The following is a 17,165-nucleotide window of genomic DNA, read 5'->3' on the forward strand; positions in this document are numbered from 1 at the left end:
TTGCGTGCTCGAGATGACATTCGCTGGGAATGTAGCGCAGATTGGAAGGTTGCGTGTCGGCGATGAGGCGCAGTTTGCGAGGAGGTACGACGGTGCGCTCCCAGAAGTATTCGGACATGTAACAGGATGGGTCAGCGTATAAGGTGGGTTGCAGACAGAAAGGCCATAAGTGGACTCGAGGAGTGACCGAGAATTGAATTTTACAGAGCTGATTTGTGTGGGAGAGAAATAGAAGAGTCCTCGGTGGTGCCTTGGTATTAGAGCGGTACTTCTTTCCTGAGGATTGCAAAGTTGGCCAGACAAAGAAGGTGAAGAAGCCAACATTGCAAACATGTGAAGCACACAGCTCCGAGAGCACGAGAAATCCTCGACCAAAGTGGCATGCCGCATGGCCGGCATTCCCACCCTGGGAGAGTTGTGAACCCCACACTCACGATCCTGTCTTCGACACAAGAATAGCGCATACGTATCAGCATGCGGACTCTCAGTCAAGCCAGTAGTCAGCAAATAACCCACCAACGCTACGGTAGAAACCAGTGAACGTGTGCGAGTGCAGGTCGGACTCAATAGGTACGGGGAGGCAATGACATGCTTAAGTCGCTATATCGCCGTAGAAACAAATTAATACAGGGCACGCCGAGGGACGATAGAGCGGGCACCAGGCCTGCCTCGACGGTAAGATTCTGAAGGATGCGTCAAATTTCGTGAACGCAAAGTCTGATGCCATATCAGAACATACCGATTATACGTGACAAGGATTTTTCAGACGAAACGCGTACTGCAGCCATAGTTGAATGTTGAGCTCTTGAAGGCTGTTCTTCTCTACGATATAAAGAAGAATTGAAGAAGAAAGAGAAACTAGTTTAAGTACCCGTGGAATGAGAGAAACGGGAAACAACCGACCAAATCCGGAAGCCAGAGGCCGGAACGGCCGGCGAAATGTCGCGCAGGCAACGACGTGATTGGGGGAAATCCAGCACGTGATGGCGACACGATCTGCAGATTGCGGGAGTGTCTCGGCGCTGCAGCGTCCTTCTCGAGTCCGCAGCAGTGGCGGATGAATCAGCGTTGTAATATAGAGCTACGTACGCAGGGTAGACCGGCGAGCGAATTCTCGTTGTGGAGGTCGAGGAATTAGACATGGCGACGACGGCAAAGAGTGTCGGATCAGTCAGAGCGCAAGGCGGTGAAGGACGAGATGATGTGTCGGGCGTCCCGCAACTGCCACGCTAAATTTGGCGAGAGGGAAGAGCCAGGCGCCTGTGTACCTCTTCGTCCGCTTGTTCTGTTTTGTCTTTCTCCGTTTCGACCTCCCAAAGTCCTCGCCGTGCGAGAGACATCACGCCAGCATGTCTTCCTCGACACCATCCCCGAGGCCCCCCTGGCCACTCACCGCTCTTCTCCCCGGCCGTCTCCGCCAAGATCAGCAGATGCAGTACGACGACCTCGAAGCCCTCTACGAGCCCCGCGCTCTCCTCGCCCACGCTCCCTCCTTCACATACCCAAACAACTCTGCAGACCATCTCCATTCTCCAGCGACGAATACCACTGCTTCCCGCTCTCGCCGCTCCTCGCTAGACCGCCCTCCCTGGCCGCCATACCCAGACCCGTTCAGCTCAGCGGAAGGTCTGCCGCGCCCGATGACTGCGCCAGCCACGCTTGCGCCTGCATCCGCCGATGACGCAGCCAAGCACGACGCAGCCAAGCACGTCTACCCGTGCGTCTCCTACACAGTGTACCCGCGTCTGTTGCTGACACACACACAGCGCAGCGCACGCTCATCACCGCGGCGCGTCCTTCTCGTCCTCTCTGGACATGTTTGATTACGAACAGGAGCTCCGGGACGAGGTCGCGGGTGCGGAAGCTGCGGGGATTCGGCGCCGCGAGCTCGGTGTCCTGTTCAGCGATCTGCGCGTCGTGGGACTGAGCGCCTCTGCGACGTCGCAACCCACGTTCGGCTCGATGTTGAACCCGCTCTCGATTCTGGATGCGATCCAGTCGATGCGACATCCTGCTATGCGCGATATTCTTTCTGGTATCGATGGCGTCGTGCGTCCCGGCGAGATGCTTCGTGAGTCTCCTCTCTCTTGCTTTGATTTTTTCTCTCTTGCCGTATATCTCTCTTTCTTGCCTTGAATTTCTCTTTCATGCCTTGATTTTGTCTCTCTTGCCTCGATTTTACTCTCTCGCCTTGATTTTCTTTACTCCTTTATCCTTCATTGGTCTTCGGGAGCATGGTGCACTGCTCTTCTATCCGATCACATCATTTGTGATTCAGCAGATTGGCGTGGTTCTCGCATTGTTGGCAGAATGTCACCCGTCCTGCCTGGGTTGCGGGTATACCAGTGGATGCTTTAGCCGGCATTGGGCCCCTCGGCGCGCCCCGACGGCGGAGAGATCACGGCAGCCGCTCGCTGTCGGGAACTCCCAGGTAACCCTACATTAGGGTTTGTGCCGATCCGGCGTCGGTGGTTCGTTTAAGCGCTCGCGAGGGAGCCTAAGTACCGCGTACAGCCGGTTGGTGTCGAGGTTGTTGACGCACTGGCTGTGGGTGCAGGGGAGAGCACGTCTCGTGTTGAGGTTTGATTTCATGTTAAGCTCGCAAGAACTGGCGACCGATTTCGGGATCAGATGGGATCGAACGTCTGGTACCCAGAGTTGCAGTGATTGATTTGATTTTCTGTGGAGATTTGAGGGATTTTTCCTTGATCCTTCCCGAGCGATGAAGTTTTTTTTTCTCTCAGGCGGATGTTAGCACCGGAGTTCTGTGCAAGTCGATGATGCTGTGGGCGTATGCAGCAAGAATAGCCCCGCGCTGTGTCAGACCTGTTAGCTACCGTTCTCTCAAAACCTGGAAAATCTGGGTACAGTAAACTAACGTTTCGACTGGTCGCCTTGTTTCTGTTTTAATCAAATTTACCAGCCGTTAACTCATAAATCTCGCCCGCAGTGGTCCTCGGGCGCCCTGGGGCAGGATGCACGACGCTGCTGCGCACGCTGGCGAACCACCTGTATCCGACCGACGCGCTGACGATCTCGGGCTCGCTCTCGTACTCGGGGTTCGGGCCTGCGGAGATCACGCACCAGTTCCGCGGGGACGTATCGTACTGCGGGGAGGACGACGTGCACTTCCCGACGCTCACGGTGGACCATACGCTGGCATTTGCGACGAGCGCGCGTGCGCCTGCTGCTGCGGCTCGGCCGGCGGGGGTGTCGCGGGCCGCCTATGCGCGGACGCTGGTGGATCGGCTGCAGAAAGTGCTCGGCCTCTCGCATGTGAAGGAGACCCTCGTCGGCGACGCGGAGGTGCGCGGCGTCAGTGGAGGCGAGAAGAAGCGTGTCTCCATTGCCGAGGATCTCGCGGGAAGAAGCGTACTTGGTTGCTGGGACAAGTGCGTCGTTTGTGTTCCTTCGGTGCTGGATTTTAGCTGACTGTTTTTTTGTGTGCAGCTCTACCCGAGGCCTTGAGTAAGTTCTAGTTAGTGGGCATCTCCTTAGTTACTGACCCTGACATTTTGTGCACAGCTCCTCCACTGCGTTGGAGTTCGTTCGCGCACTTCGCCAGCAGACGACTACACAGCGCTTGACCACTATTGCATCGCTGTACCAAGCCGGCGAGCCTTTGTATGCGCTATTCGACAAGGTGTGCATCCTCTATGAGGGCCGCATGGCATACTTCGGACCCGCCAGTGAGGCAAGAAGGTATTTTGAGGATATGGGTTATGTCCCCGCCCATCGGCAGACGACGGCCGACTTCCTTGTCACAGGTGAGTGCTACTCTCAAGCTCCGCCGTAGTTTATTTTACGTCGATTGCTTCAACTTTCTTAATATCACCTCTATCTCTCTGTTTCCTGCGATGTGTACTGACTCATGTCACAGTGACCGACCCGCATGCACGTATCCAGCGACCGCTGCCGGAGCTGCATGCGCCCCCACCACGTACAGCGGCCGAGTTTGCCGCTCGCTTTGCCGCACACCCCCTCGCGCGCGCGAATCGCGCAGACATGGATGCCTTCCACGCCGCGCTGTCCCCGGCTGAGCGCAAGGCGTACGCTGCCAGCGCGCGCAAGGAGCGTGCGCGGGAATCGTTGTCGCACTGTCGGGCGCGCGACGCCAAGCGCGGTGCTGTTGCCCAAAGTGGGAAGGGCAAGGGACGAGGTGATGAAGAGGAGTGGGGGCGCGGCGGCGGGAGCTTGGTGACGAGCGTGCCGATGCAGGTGCGCATGCTGATGCTGCGGCGCGTGCAGATTCTTAAGGGCGCGTGGGTCGCGGTGTTGATCGAGCTCTCGTGCGTTGGCTGGCTTTTTTTGTTCGGTGGTGCGAGATGGCTGATCGCTTATTCGGAAATGGCGCAGGTCGTTTGTGATTTTGGCTATTATTGTGGGCACGTCGTACCTGCGCCTCAAGCAGAACACCGAGGCGTTCTTCTCGCGCGAGAGCGTCATCTTCTTGTGCGTCCACCTTTTCCTGCCTTGGTTGCGCTCGTTGCTGATTATCCGTTATTCGTTTCTGCTGCGCTGATTGACGCTACGCTTGTGATGACGCCCGCGATCTGTCACCGCGCCATCACCGATTTGAAACTCTTTCGCTGTCGACGCGTAGCGCGTACGTCTGGGCAGGCCTTTCGACTATGGCAGAGATCCCGACGTCTTTCGCGCAACGACCCATCGTGCTCCGCCAGTCCCGTGCAGCGCTGTACCGCCCGTTCGTTGAATCGCTCGCGCTCACGCTTGTGGACATCCCGATCACGTTTGTCACGATGGTGCTGTTTTCGTTCACGCTGTATTTCTTAGTTGGCTTCCAGCAGACGGCTGGACAGGCAATGTGAGTACTTTTTTTTTGGCAATTTATAGTCTTGGTTTCGGTTACGTTCGAATTCCTATCTCCACCACTCGAATCGAAATTCTTTTGCGTGATGTGCTGACGTCGGCTCGCAGGGTGTTCATGTTATATCTGTTTACGATGACGGTCGCTATGAAGGCATGGTTCCGCACGCTCACGGCTGCGTTCAACGATCCTGCGCCTGCGCAGGCGGCTGCCGGTGTATCTATGCTCTTCCTGGTACTCTACACAGGCTACCCTGTCCCGGAGCCGTATATTCCCCGTGCGCTTCGCTGGATCTCATACATCAACGTACGTTTTATCTTCCATTCTCTACTATTTCATTTGCTGACGAGTCGCCGTCTCTTTTCTGCCATCGAACTGATGTTGATGCACCGGACTGTGTATCTGCCGGCTTGAATCGGGTCTTGCGCTTTGGAATGGGCCTACGCGGGTTGCAGCCACTCAAGTACGCTTACGAAGGACTTATGGTGAACGAATTCCATACGCAGAATGCGACATGCTCGTCGCTCATTCCTTCGGGCGCGGCATATGCGGGAGTCAGTATCCTCAACCAGGCATGTTCTGCAGTGGGCTCCCTCCCCGGCCAGGCCACTGTGTCTGGCGCGCGCTACGCTCTGCTCAACAACGGTTTCTCATATCGTCACCTGTGGCGGGTGCGTTTTGCTCCAACTTTCTATATCTGTTCGCTACTGATTGTGGGGACCTGCAGAATTATGCCATCGTGTGTATGTTCGGCGTTGCGTTCATCTGCAGCTTTCTGCTCTTCACCGAGCTCAACACTGGCACGGCAAGCGAGACGTCTGTCGTGCTGTATGCCCGTCGCCGGCGTCGCCCCTCCTCTTCTGCCACGTCGTCCCTTAAGGGTAAAGCGCCGGACGTAGTGTCCGCGAAAGACGTTGAGAAGGGTCGCGGCGACTCGTCCCCCGCGTCTGCTGAGTTCCCCATTGTGACGAACCAGTCGGGCATGGTCGAGATCGAGCTCTCGCGTATGGACCGGCCTGTGGCGCAGCGCCCGGCTTTGCCGAAGATCAAGGGAGACGTCTTTTCGTGGCAGCAGCTGTGCTACACCGTTCCGCTTCCCGGTGGGCGCTCGCGCATGTTGCTCGAGGACGTGTCTGGGTACGTCGTTCCTGGAAAGCTTACCGCGCTCATGGGTGAGTCTGGTGCGGGAAAGGTGCGTGCGTGGTTTTACTTTTGTGGCGGGGTTTCTCAAACGGCTGGATGTGGCAGACGACACTGCTGAACGTGCTCTCGGAGCGCACGACTGGGGGTGTGGTTACTGGTCAGCGGTTTCTCGATGGCCAGCCGCTCCCGCTCGACTTCCATGCGCGAACGTGAGTACTCTGTTTAGGGACGGGGATTTATAGCTAATCCAAGCGTGCATATAGTGGATATTGTCAGCAGATGGACGTTCACCTGTCGTCGACGACTGTCCGGGAGGCACTCCTGTTCTCTGCGAAGCTCCGCCAACCTCAGTCCGTCCCGCTCGCTGAGAAGGAAGCTTTGTGCGTGCCTCTTGTGCGGAGCCGTGTGGATGCTAGCTAACACGATGCGTTATGCAGCGTAGACGAGTGTCTGCAGATGTGTGGGCTTGAGGAGTACGCGGACGCGATCGTCGGCACGCTCAACGGCGAACTGCGCAAGCGCACGACCGTCGGCGTGGAGCTCGTCGCGAAGGTGCGTGGCTCGGGAACGCACCGGTGAACGTCGAGCTTACGCTGGTTTGGTGCAGCCGTCGTTGATTTTCCTAGACGAACCAACTTCCGGGCTCGACTCGCAGAGCGCGTGGGCGGTCATGAGCTTCCTACGTGATTTGGCGGATAATGGCCTGTCGATTGTGTGCACGTACGTGTTTGGCTCGCAATGTGTTGCGAGCTTTTTACCGACTTTGAGCTTGGCAATGACAGGATCCACCAGCCTTCGGCAGAACTGTTTGAGGTACATCACAAGCGCACTCCTGTCGCAGGAAACGGTATTGACAGATTGTGATTCGATCAGGTGTTTGACCGTCTGTTGCTGCTGCGCAAGGGTGGACAGACGGTCTACTTTGGCGACCTCGGCGAAAAGTCCTGCAAGGTAATCGAGTACTTCGAGCGCAACGGCTCTCGGCCTTGCGGCGATATGGAAAATCCGTCAGTCGAAGTTCCCCCCATTCGCTCAAGTAATATACTTATCGATTGCTGCAGTGCTGAGTTCATCCTCGACGCCATCGGTGCCGGTGCGACAGCGTCGTCCGATATCGACTGGTACGAGGTTTGGAAGCAGTGCAGAGAGGCGCAAGACCTGCAGATGGAACTCGCCCTGATCTGCAAGGAAGGCCGTACGCGCCCGCCAATCAAAGCCACCCTCACGGGACACTTTGCCACGTCGTGGATCTACCAACTGTATGCATTGGTGATGCGGGACTACCAAAACCGCTGGCGGGATCCGGTGTATATCATCGCCAAACTGGGGGTGAACATCCTCTGTGGTCTCGTACTCGGCTTCACGTACTTCAAGACGAAGAATACTCAACAAGCTAATCAAAACAAAATATTTGTACGTGCCGTGCTTCGTCGTTGTAGCCGAGTAAATCTCATTCGCGGTTGTGCAGACAATCTACATTTCGAGTTTCCTTGCTGCGCCTATCGTCGACCAGCTCCAGATTCCTTTCATTGACATGCGCAACCTATACGAGATCCGCGAGCGACATAGCCGTATGTATGGTTGGACGGCCATGGTCACTTCGCAGCTCCTTGTCGAGGTGCCATGGAACATGGTTGGGTCTGCACTTTTCTTCTGCTGCTGGTATTGGACTGTGGGCTTTCCGACGGACCGCGCCGGCTTTTCGTTCTTGCTCTTTGCTGTCATTTACCCTATTTATTGGACTGCTTTCGGTCAGGTGGGTGCCGTTCATTATGCTAGCTACCTGGACTTCGCTAACGCAGTATTCAGGCTATGGCGGCGATGTGCCCAAACGCCGAAATTGCTTCTCTCGTTTTCAGCTCGCTGTTCGCTTTCCAGATTGCATTGTGGGTGCCTTCGAGCTGGTCGTCTGAGGTTGTTGTCTAACTTTGATCGTAACAGCGACGGCGTACTGCAACCATACAAGTCTCTAGGATGGTGGAAGTGGATGTACCATTTGTCCCCTTCAACGTACTTCATGGAAGGGCTTCTCGGCCAAGGTGATATTTTTGCCCATGGTGTTTTTTACTGTCGTCTCACGGATATCTCGTAGCTGTCGGGAAGCACCCGATCGTCTGCGCTCCCGTGGAGTACGTGAACATCAATCCACCGTCGGGCAAGACCTGCATGCAGTACATGGGGCCCTACATATCTTCTGCCGGTGGTTACCTGACAAACCCGAACGCGTCAAGTAGTTGCCATTATTGCGCGTATAGCACCACCGATCAGTATCTTAATACATTCAACTTCTCGTATGGCCACCACTGGCGAGACTTTGGCATTTTCTTCGTATTCACTTTGGTCAACGTGAGTCTTTCTTCCACTTATCTTCGATTCTTTCGGGTTTGATGCGTCACTCTGCGAGTACCCCGTTTCTCACATGTCTACCTGCAGGTCATCGCCATCTATTTATTCTTGTTCTTATTCCGAATCCAGTCGGAAAACCCTTTATCATTGTTGAGGAAACGCTTCGTCGCTCATTGGAGATGGCTCCGACAACTATCTAATGCTCATACTACTGCATAGTGGACAGATAATGGACTTGTACAATTATAATACAAAGATCTAGAGTACTGTGCTGTATGAAGTAGTCGGTTTGTCGTCGTGCGTCTAGTTGCAGCTAAGGCGATACACATACCTTTGCGTCCATAGATTCGTCGAGACAATTAGCAGAAACTTCAGGCATGTAATCGATACAGCAGTGTGTGATTGTACAACGTCTCCGTCGAGCTTCCCAATTTTCCACATTACGCCGTCTTCCTAGGAAGGGCCTTCCAGCCTTTCTTCAGGCCCATGCGCTCTGTCAGACTTGCTGGCATGCAGTACACAGGGTCAAGGTCGTCCAAACCCGGATAACCAAGGATGGAGAGTCCTACAAGGCGCAGGACAAAATCGTCCGTCAGCACAGCCCTTACAGAGGACAAGATCAAGCATATAATGGAGGTATTCACCTGCAACACCGAAGAGTGTGTGGAAGACGTCAGGTTGGTCCCCTGGCCTATCAGCGATCCCTCCATTGTCCGGATCCTGCTCGTCCGCACAGACAGTCAAGTTTCTCTACACTCTCCAGGGGAATGTCAATGCGCACCTGAGCGGAAAGGATGAACGAGGTCAGTTTATCCGCGTCAATCCATGGGACCTTGTTCAATATCGAAAGCGACGAGAGCACCCAGAAACTGTAGCACACCTGGGAGATAAAATCAGATACTCTAGCAGAGGTATGAGCAGACGATTGGCCTACATCTTCCAACTTCTCCGGCCGGCCATTCAGCCCGCCGTTGGGGAGTTGTCGTTCCGCGAGCCACCATGCGAGCGTCTCCTGGTCAATGACGTCGAGCCTGTCCAGAATAGCAAGCGCAGCCGTGCATACGAACACTACAGAGAACTGTTCAGCAATATGACCGCTGATGCCAAAGGGGCGAAGCACTGCCTGTTCGAGAGGGTGACCTTATCCTCGATATGCAGACAAAATAACAGGGACTACACCCTCGTGGATCCATTCGTGGGGTACATAAAATGAAAGGGGTAGATCCTCTGCTCATCTTACACCCATGAACCAGATGGTGCCAAAGGCAGGAATTGAACGTGGAACGTGAGATCACCTTGAGCTGCGTGACTTTCCGCACCTACGCACGCACCGAATCCGCCGTCAAAATTCTTGCAAAGCTTGATGTATCCCACTGTCTTCTCGACATCAAGCTCGCTCAGACGGCCGATCAGCGAAAGCGCGTTGACCGCACAATATAGAAACCGGGTGTCTGTCTCTCCGAAGGAGTCACCCGCGAACACTCCGGATGGCTGTTGGAGAGAAAGAATGACTGTTCAAGCCCCTTCCAGATGAGTAAGAAAAGCGCGGCAGCGAATATGACTCACACTTTGTCACACGAGGTACGTCGAGTCTGTCTAGTGCGTCTTGAATGGCAAGAATCTGTATTGCGCTCAACGTTGATAGCATGTGTGCATCGTGATCGGGATGAGCCCCAAACCCTCCTATAAATCACGTTTGTCGAATGAGCCTGGGCTGAAGTGTATGCCAGAGAGAATAAACCTAACCTACTTCGTCGTCCCAGCAGCTCATGACGAACTCGATCATCTCTTCGCGGTCCAAAGCGTCTTTGTGATTCATAACGCAGAGTGCTGTAAGACCCCAGTAAATGGCATTCATCCGCAGGTGAGCAGTGAGATGGTAAACCAGGTCATCTTTGTTCTTCAAAGGGGGTCAGAGCGTAGAATCGCTAATCCACTGACATACCTTTCCCAAAGATTGTATGTAATTGACATGCAGGGGGATGTCCAGCTCTAGCGACATCTTAGATTGCTTTGAGGAAAAATTCCGAGATTCGTAGGGAGTAAGTCACTTCGTAAATTCAAGCTGACTTCGGAGTCTGAGGACTACAACTTCTCAGTCCCGGCCCCTGATTAGCGCGTTGAGTCAGCACGTGACAGACGCGTCGCGACGCGTCTGTCAGAAGGCTTGACTTTCACCGACATATCAATCGAAGTGCTGAAGGTATGGCAATAAGCCGAATCATAACATCGCGACCTCGTTATATCATCACCGAACTTTGCGCCCGCTTTTGATTGTGGAAAGATCTTCAGCCGAACCAGGTTCCGTGTGAACCATCTATTCTGTCGTACGCTCGAAAACAACAAGTAGGTAAGGGTATCATATGGCATGTGGTACAGTGCGAAAAATACAGTAAATAAATAATGACATGCAGCAATGGAGAGGCTTTTGATCGACGGACAACGTTCCTATTCCTTCTATCGAGAAATCACACCAGCACCGCGGTGGCAGCGGTAAAGCATGGGTGGTAATGTGCATTATTCCAGGCATCTGAAGCGGGGATGGGGAACGCCCTGAGCAGCTCGAGCGCCGCGGACATCTGGTGCGACTGCGTCGCATCGGTGTGTGCGTCGGCAATGTGGTGGAGCGATGGCTTGAAGGGTGTGGACGCATCTGATGCACGTGGCGGGGTGCACGGAGATTGAGAAGACATGAACGACTCGTCTGAATCAGAGTCGAGATCGCTTGAATCGTACGAGCCGCTCGAGAACCCGCGGCGGTTGGGAAGCGGTGTGCGTGCGCGTGTGCGCGTGGGGGGGCCAGCGCGCTGGGGCAACGCTATGGCATCCACGTGCTGCGCGAGTTCTGCTTCGCTCACCCAGAGCTCAAAGTCGAGTACTTCAAGGAACTCCCGCTCAATCCGACCAATGTCCCGTATCCCGAACACGCCTGAGCAGGCGGCCCAGTGCACGTTCTTCAGCACCTGGTCGTTCAGGTACTTGTTCGCGGCGATCAGCGCGCCGAGGAAGACGCGCTCGCACGCCCACGTCTCGACCGGGATCTGGATATGTGGCCTCGCGCGCACGATGTAAACGAGGGTGGTGAGGAGTACGGGGACCTTGACGTCGGCTTTGTGGATGACGTCTGCCACGAAGGTGGTGAACGCGCCGTGGTGGGAGTCCCGGGAGACAGAACGGCCGCGGGTGGAAGTGGATGCGCGTCCCATCGAGAAGTCAACTGTCTTGATAACGTTCTCGACTACGTGCTCTGTAGATGAGGTCAGTCAGACATGGGAAGAGACGCAATCTGGACGAGTAGGAAACTTACCAATGAGAACACGAGTGACGGGGATATCGTGCATCTGCATGAGAGCAGCGGGGTGAAGAGAAGTGTCGATGAGGCTTGCGCCGTGGAGGGTGAAATTGCCAACCATCGTGGATGAGAGGGTATTGATGAGATGCAGATGTCGGACGAGAAGTGAACCAGGAGTGATGGTCACGTTTTAAACTCTGCATGGCTACTTCGAGGATAATAGAACAGCTGAGTGGCGCTGTGGGCGTGGCCGCTGTGGGCCCCCGCCACACAGGCTGTGTGACGGAAGCCCGCAGCAGCCGAGACCTTGCGACGTGTGCCAGCCAATCGTGTAGCTTCGTACGTCTGGCTATGAAAGAGATCTGGCGCCGTTCGCGACGATTATTCGTCTCGGACATAAGTTACTTACTGTATGCTCTCAAACTCGGGTCGGCGATCTATAGCTCCCCTTTTCTTCGTTACACCTCGGGTTCTGCATACATGCCATTCGGCTGGTGTGATTGTTGGGGTGTCGAGCTGGAGTCTGCAAACGTCCTGAACAAGTGTTGCAATTCGCCACGCCGACGGAACTGAGTGCTTTCGAGGTAGCGCTGCAGAACAACGTGCAGATATCGCCAGGATATCGCTGTCGACTCCAGCCAGATAGAACCAGCCCATCGAGAGTCCATTTAAAAGTGGAGATTAGCCATAGATATCCTGCCACATTCACAGCTCGGTCCTCGAGACATGCGAACCGTTCCTCAAGGCTTCACATTGGAGTCTAGGCCTACTGGTCGTGAGCAAGGAGACTCCTTGTAAAGCGTGTCATGCTGTCGTATGGCTGTGATCATGATATCAATTCTCTGCCTGGAATATATCTTGGGCCCGGAGCCAATCAGGACGCCAAGTCACAAGCCAGACGTGAATCTCCCAAAAATAGACATCGTACTTGTGCTTCATGTTCTTTTTTAATTTTTAGTCTTTTCTCTGTGTTTCTCTCGCTCACAAGATAGGTCTCTAAGTGCTCATATTTTATCTTTCCCAGCAAGGAACACTATGTCGGATGATCATGAGACGAAACCCAGGGCAATTCTAGACGATCTCTCATCTTCACTTCCGTCTGAAAGCTTCATTTCTATCCTCGAAAGACACGTCCATCCCGCACTTGTTTCTTTACCACTAGAACAGCGCAGAAACATATCTCGGATCCTTCGTAAAACCCAGCAGGAACGCAATGACATTTGGCACGTTGTCTGTCAGGTAGACTGACGATGTGAAGGCATTGGAGAAAAGCTGTCGTCGAGACTAGACGAATTGTTTCGTGGAGCAGGCTGAGATAAGGATATCCCTTCATACAGAGAAATGGCTTCCGTTCCTATGGCAAGTAGGCGTAGAGAAGGGTTTGGAAATGCATCTGGTGCACAAACGTCTACTGCTCTGTCAGAGCATGATCAATCGGATGATACATTCTGGTACTAACTTGGTGAGTGTCGCTGGCATTCCAGTTGTGTCACGCCCCAGATTACAACACTACTGGTGCCAGGTTTGGGTTCTGTGACCAGGACGACACAATCTGGATTTCAGACATAGAAGTATGTTATCAAAAGTTCGGGACCGTCGAACTTCCCCACTACTGGATCTGGGTGGAGCTCATGTTGGCCTCAATCCACACAATAATAAGGATCTTGCCGCAAGTATGATTTCCGACTGCGAAGGTTTGAATATACTCCCAAGGTTGGAGAGGAAACTGACGAGAATCCATGGTATGATTCTTGGATCTCCCCGCTCATATCCATTTCTCAAGGCTAAGGATGAAGATGAGGCAGAGGATGGTGATTTTGCCGGTGAATATGACTCCGCGGGCTATTCTAACACTCATTGGACCGATGCGACAAAGGCAGCCGTCCCAACCTTACGCGAGCTATTTCAGTCCTCTCCGATTCGAGCATTTGAAGCCACACCGACCTCGGCCCTCTACAAATCTCTTGTCCGTGTCTCACCCGATCTGCGCCCTATGCTGCTCGACGTGGTTCGTAGGCAGGCGCAGAATGACGAAGACAAAGTCAAGGTCTCGTTCTCATGGGATGTTATCGCAGAAATATTCTGTCTAACCCAGCAGAATGATGACGTTCTGCGACTGGCAGAGAATACGCTTCATTATCACTCGTACCATCCGGAGGAAATGGTGGAGCCTGGTATCTTGTCACGCAGGCTAACACTGATCTACGCTCTAAATGCCTTCAGATCGCGAGTATTAGTCTTTTCTCACAGATTAAGTCCGGATGGTGTGAGATCAACGAGGCGTTTCCAGAGTGGCAGAATACATGGGTATGGCTTTGGGACGCAAAAAATGAGGGTTTGATTACAGTCAAGCTTGTCCCGAATGCTACACCGTACGAACAATACCAGCATCAGAAATCTCTTGATCGGTTCGCGCGCAAGATCAGGGGCGGGTATCTGGCTCGCGACTATACCGAGGACCTGGAGGGCGTGAATGAAGGTGACAGTGATTATGAAGTGGAGAAGGCACGAAGGCGTCCTAATATCAGGGGGGAAGTGAGTGCCTGTCTCATCATCCCGCACGAGAAGAGGCGATCCGAGTTTTAGACACTGTATCTCCAGAGCTTGATGGTAGTCTGGAAGTGGAAGGTGCTGTCGATATCATTTTTGATAGGTGCGCTGATCCCTTTCCGTGCGTGTCGTAGCACTGACCGATGCGTTCTCCAGTTGTCTAGCCTGTGACGGGCAGGAACTCATTGCAAAAGGTGTTACCACTAACTCGCCTCAGATGAAGGAATGCTGCGACAGCCAGTATAATGCTGGCGAGCAGGTTATCCACGCCAGTATCGTGAGACCGCCGAGACTAAATGAATGCTGGGAATCGCCAGTAAGAACCTAGGGATTGAGCAAGGCGAGTATATCCTCCAATACTGGCAGTCACTTGATAATTTTCCTGAAACTTCCGTTCGAGGAACCCTGCAACTTGTGAAGCCAGGGCGAGATTCGATGTGCCTCGGTCACAATGTCTTACTCAAAATGTGACTCCGGGTAACTCACGAACAATGACGTGTAAAGCAACTGCGGACAAAGAAACAAGTAGGTGCCATCAGTCACAGACGCTTGGTTATTGTCCAAGATCCGAACCCGTTACCATTCCTTTGACAACTGCAGAACATGCGGCGAGGGCGTTTGTGTAGAACACGTTGCACAGGGTGGCGCGTTTAGCCCGTTCTGGTATAAGACCGGTACGCATCAACACTCGTCTCCCCATCACTTCCCGGAACTTTCTATCCAGGTACTTGGTCCCATTCGGATGTGTTGGTTTTCATATTGACGAATCATTCACATTTTAGCCAAAACATCCCTCCGTCCAACGCGATATTTTCGCGATGGACCGAGGTCATTCGAGCGATATAGTGCCTTCGCCTGCAACCGCGACGGACCATGTCCTAGTCTCCACCTCCTCTGAGAAGCCGTGGCCACCCGTTAAGCGTCTTCCAGATGAGCTACTCATGATTATCTTCGCCATGGTCTGGGATGTCATGCTGAAGAAAGGAGACATCACGAGCTGGGTTGGCTTAACGGTGGTATGTCGACATTGGCGCGCTGTAACTCTTGCGACACCTGTTTTATGGTCTGCGATTCTATGCCGTGCATGGTCGCCTACTCACTGGCACAAATTTGTGGAGCGTTCCCGGAATAAGCCACTAAGAATCAGCATCGGCATGCCGCTGGACGAAGCGTTCATCTTGGACATGATCCCGGAGCTTTCGCGCCGACTTGCTTTCTTAGGCATGGGAACGGAGAGTCGGGCTGAAGAACTGCTTCCGGATCTTATATTCTGCATGCCTAGATTGAGGTTGCTTCGCGTGCATTGCTCGAAGAACGTCGAATATTTCTGGGATCTTCCTCAGCAGCCCGACCAAATCTTATTCCCAAGTCTTTACTCGCTTGATTTGGGAGGCGTTGCTCTGCCGTGGACTTCACGCATTCTTCGCTCCCTGGTGACGCTTGGGTTAGCCAACCTGTACCAGAACGCGCCAACAACGGAGGAACTCCTGGCAATCCTAGCGGCTTGTCCCGTGCTGAGTATGCTGTCACTGTGCGATTGCGGTCCGTCGCCTCCAACCACTCCATTCTCCCAGTCCTTAGCCAAAGTCACACTAGAAAAGCTTGTCAGACTCCGGATGGAAGCCGAGCCGCTTGAGATATTTCATCTCATATCTCGCCTGTGCATTTCCGAGTCCTGTGACTTGAAAATCAAAACAAACGTAGTCAACCATGGAGGATTCGGCGAGGCTCTCCGTGCCGCGTTTCCTTCCGATAGGTCGTCGCTTCCTGTCTTCAAGATGTGTCACAAGGTCTCTGTCGGGATTGTGGTCGACTCCACTAATCATTGTCACATCCACCTTGTGGGGTACGGTCTTCATGCGGAACCTCGTTTCTCATTCGTGATTTCTATGCAAACTGATTTGACCTCTGGAAAGGGGGCCCTTGACAGCTTGTTTGAGGCCTTGCCAGAATTCTTTCCCTCTTGCAGATCGTTATCCCTTGTCGCAGATTTTGCACTGTTTCTTGGGATCGCTGTGGATCCTCCGTGGGACACGCTCCTCGCCTCCCTATACGACCTGGAGCAACTGCGGATTGGCTATGTTGCAGACACATCTGAACTACTTCATGCGCTCTCCCGGGTGGCCAATTCTAGCGATTACACTGTACCAATGTGCCCTCATCTCAATATCCTGATGATCTCTTGTAAAGAGGGTTGTATTGACTTCTCCCGGCTAGTCAACGTTCTGGAAAAGCGGGCATCTTGTGGTAAGCGACTACAGTCGCTAACGATACCTCGGTTGGTCGCAAACGGTTATGTCGAGGGAATACGTCGTCTTGTGGAAAAAGTGATCGAGGTACAACCAGACAATGGATCAGGAGATAAATGGCGAAGGGTATTCTGCGACGAACCAGAAGATGGTCCGTGGGGAGATAAATGGCAAAGGGAGTTCTGCCCCTCGTACCAGCGGGAATATGGGTCTTGTAAGTGGGGAAGAAGGAACCTCCCGTGGTGACACCGTCTTTTGTTCTGGCTGTACACACAGTTTAGGCTATCTGTGTATAGGGAGCATCTATGAGCTCGGATGACAGTGTGTATGCCTTATTCTATCGCCACATACAGAGCGACTCATTGTGCATGCATACTATGTTGGAGGATTCAGGTTCTATCATCTTTGACCACTGAGTGCCGCAATCTGCTCATCATGAATTCCACCATGCCGGCAGGAAATCTCCATGTTGATTCTTAGCCTACCGAGAAGTATGTGAACGCGTAACCTTCTCACTCCGCACGTCTGACAGGTCATTGATTGTACATGGCCTGTAGCGCTCTAGTACTGGTGTACTGGTGAGCCGGTGAACGTCCAACTAGTTCTGCCATTTGACATTCAAATCATGCTGCCCCGGATCGGCGACGCTGCAAGTATACAAAACGGGCAAATTCAGATACGCACGCCATACTAAATAGCACATACGGCTCGCTCAAGGTCGATCAGAGGACATCGTACGCGATATTTAGCGTCAACT

General features: G+C 53.4%; 4 protein-coding genes across 4 annotated transcripts; 2 read left to right on the top strand and 2 right to left on the bottom strand.

Moving 5' to 3' along the window:
- Window positions 1-1,349: 1,349 nt before the first annotated feature.
- Window positions 1,350-8,536, top strand: SCP_0805850 (Brefeldin A resistance protein; the record flags this gene model as incomplete). Its single annotated transcript, XM_027761173.1, has 23 exons — window positions 1,350-1,717; window positions 1,767-2,071; window positions 2,951-3,392; window positions 3,451-3,468; window positions 3,526-3,767; window positions 3,881-4,289; window positions 4,357-4,452; window positions 4,604-4,825; window positions 4,939-5,134; window positions 5,284-5,499; window positions 5,556-6,020; window positions 6,077-6,180; window positions 6,235-6,351; window positions 6,409-6,523; window positions 6,579-6,691; window positions 6,754-6,784; window positions 6,845-6,978; window positions 7,033-7,384; window positions 7,440-7,727; window positions 7,781-7,857; window positions 7,913-8,010; window positions 8,064-8,317; window positions 8,405-8,536. The coding sequence occupies 23 exons, from the start codon at window positions 1,350-1,352 to the stop codon at window positions 8,534-8,536; spliced, it is 4,794 nt and encodes a 1,597-aa protein (XP_027616974.1).
- A 221-nt stretch (window positions 8,537-8,757) lies between these two features.
- Window positions 8,758-10,319, bottom strand: SCP_0805860 (Geranylgeranyl transferase type-2 subunit beta; the record flags this gene model as incomplete). Its single annotated transcript, XM_027761174.1, has 8 exons — window positions 8,758-8,882; window positions 8,962-9,037; window positions 9,099-9,197; window positions 9,252-9,385; window positions 9,613-9,828; window positions 9,884-10,000; window positions 10,064-10,217; window positions 10,263-10,319. The coding sequence occupies 8 exons, from the start codon at window positions 10,317-10,319 to the stop codon at window positions 8,758-8,760; spliced, it is 978 nt and encodes a 325-aa protein (XP_027616975.1).
- A 466-nt stretch (window positions 10,320-10,785) lies between these two features.
- On the bottom strand, window positions 10,786-11,730 carry SCP_0805870 (hypothetical protein; the record flags this gene model as incomplete). Its single annotated transcript, XM_027761175.1, has 2 exons — window positions 10,786-11,564; window positions 11,625-11,730. 2 exons carry the CDS (start codon window positions 11,728-11,730, stop codon window positions 10,786-10,788), a joined length of 885 nt encoding a protein of 294 aa, XP_027616976.1.
- A 1,623-nt stretch (window positions 11,731-13,353) lies between these two features.
- SCP_0805880 (hypothetical protein) lies at window positions 13,354-16,689 on the top strand (the record flags this gene model as incomplete). Its single annotated transcript, XM_027761176.1, has 5 exons — window positions 13,354-13,773; window positions 13,833-14,144; window positions 14,800-14,883; window positions 14,942-16,622; window positions 16,685-16,689. 5 exons carry the CDS (start codon window positions 13,354-13,356, stop codon window positions 16,687-16,689), a joined length of 2,502 nt encoding a protein of 833 aa, XP_027616977.1.
- Window positions 16,690-17,165: the final 476 nt, after the last annotated feature.

This window comes from Sparassis crispa, assembly GCF_003851025.1.
Source record: "Sparassis crispa DNA, contig_000007F, whole genome shotgun sequence".
NCBI classification, from domain to species: Eukaryota; Fungi; Basidiomycota; class Agaricomycetes; order Polyporales; family Sparassidaceae; genus Sparassis; species Sparassis crispa.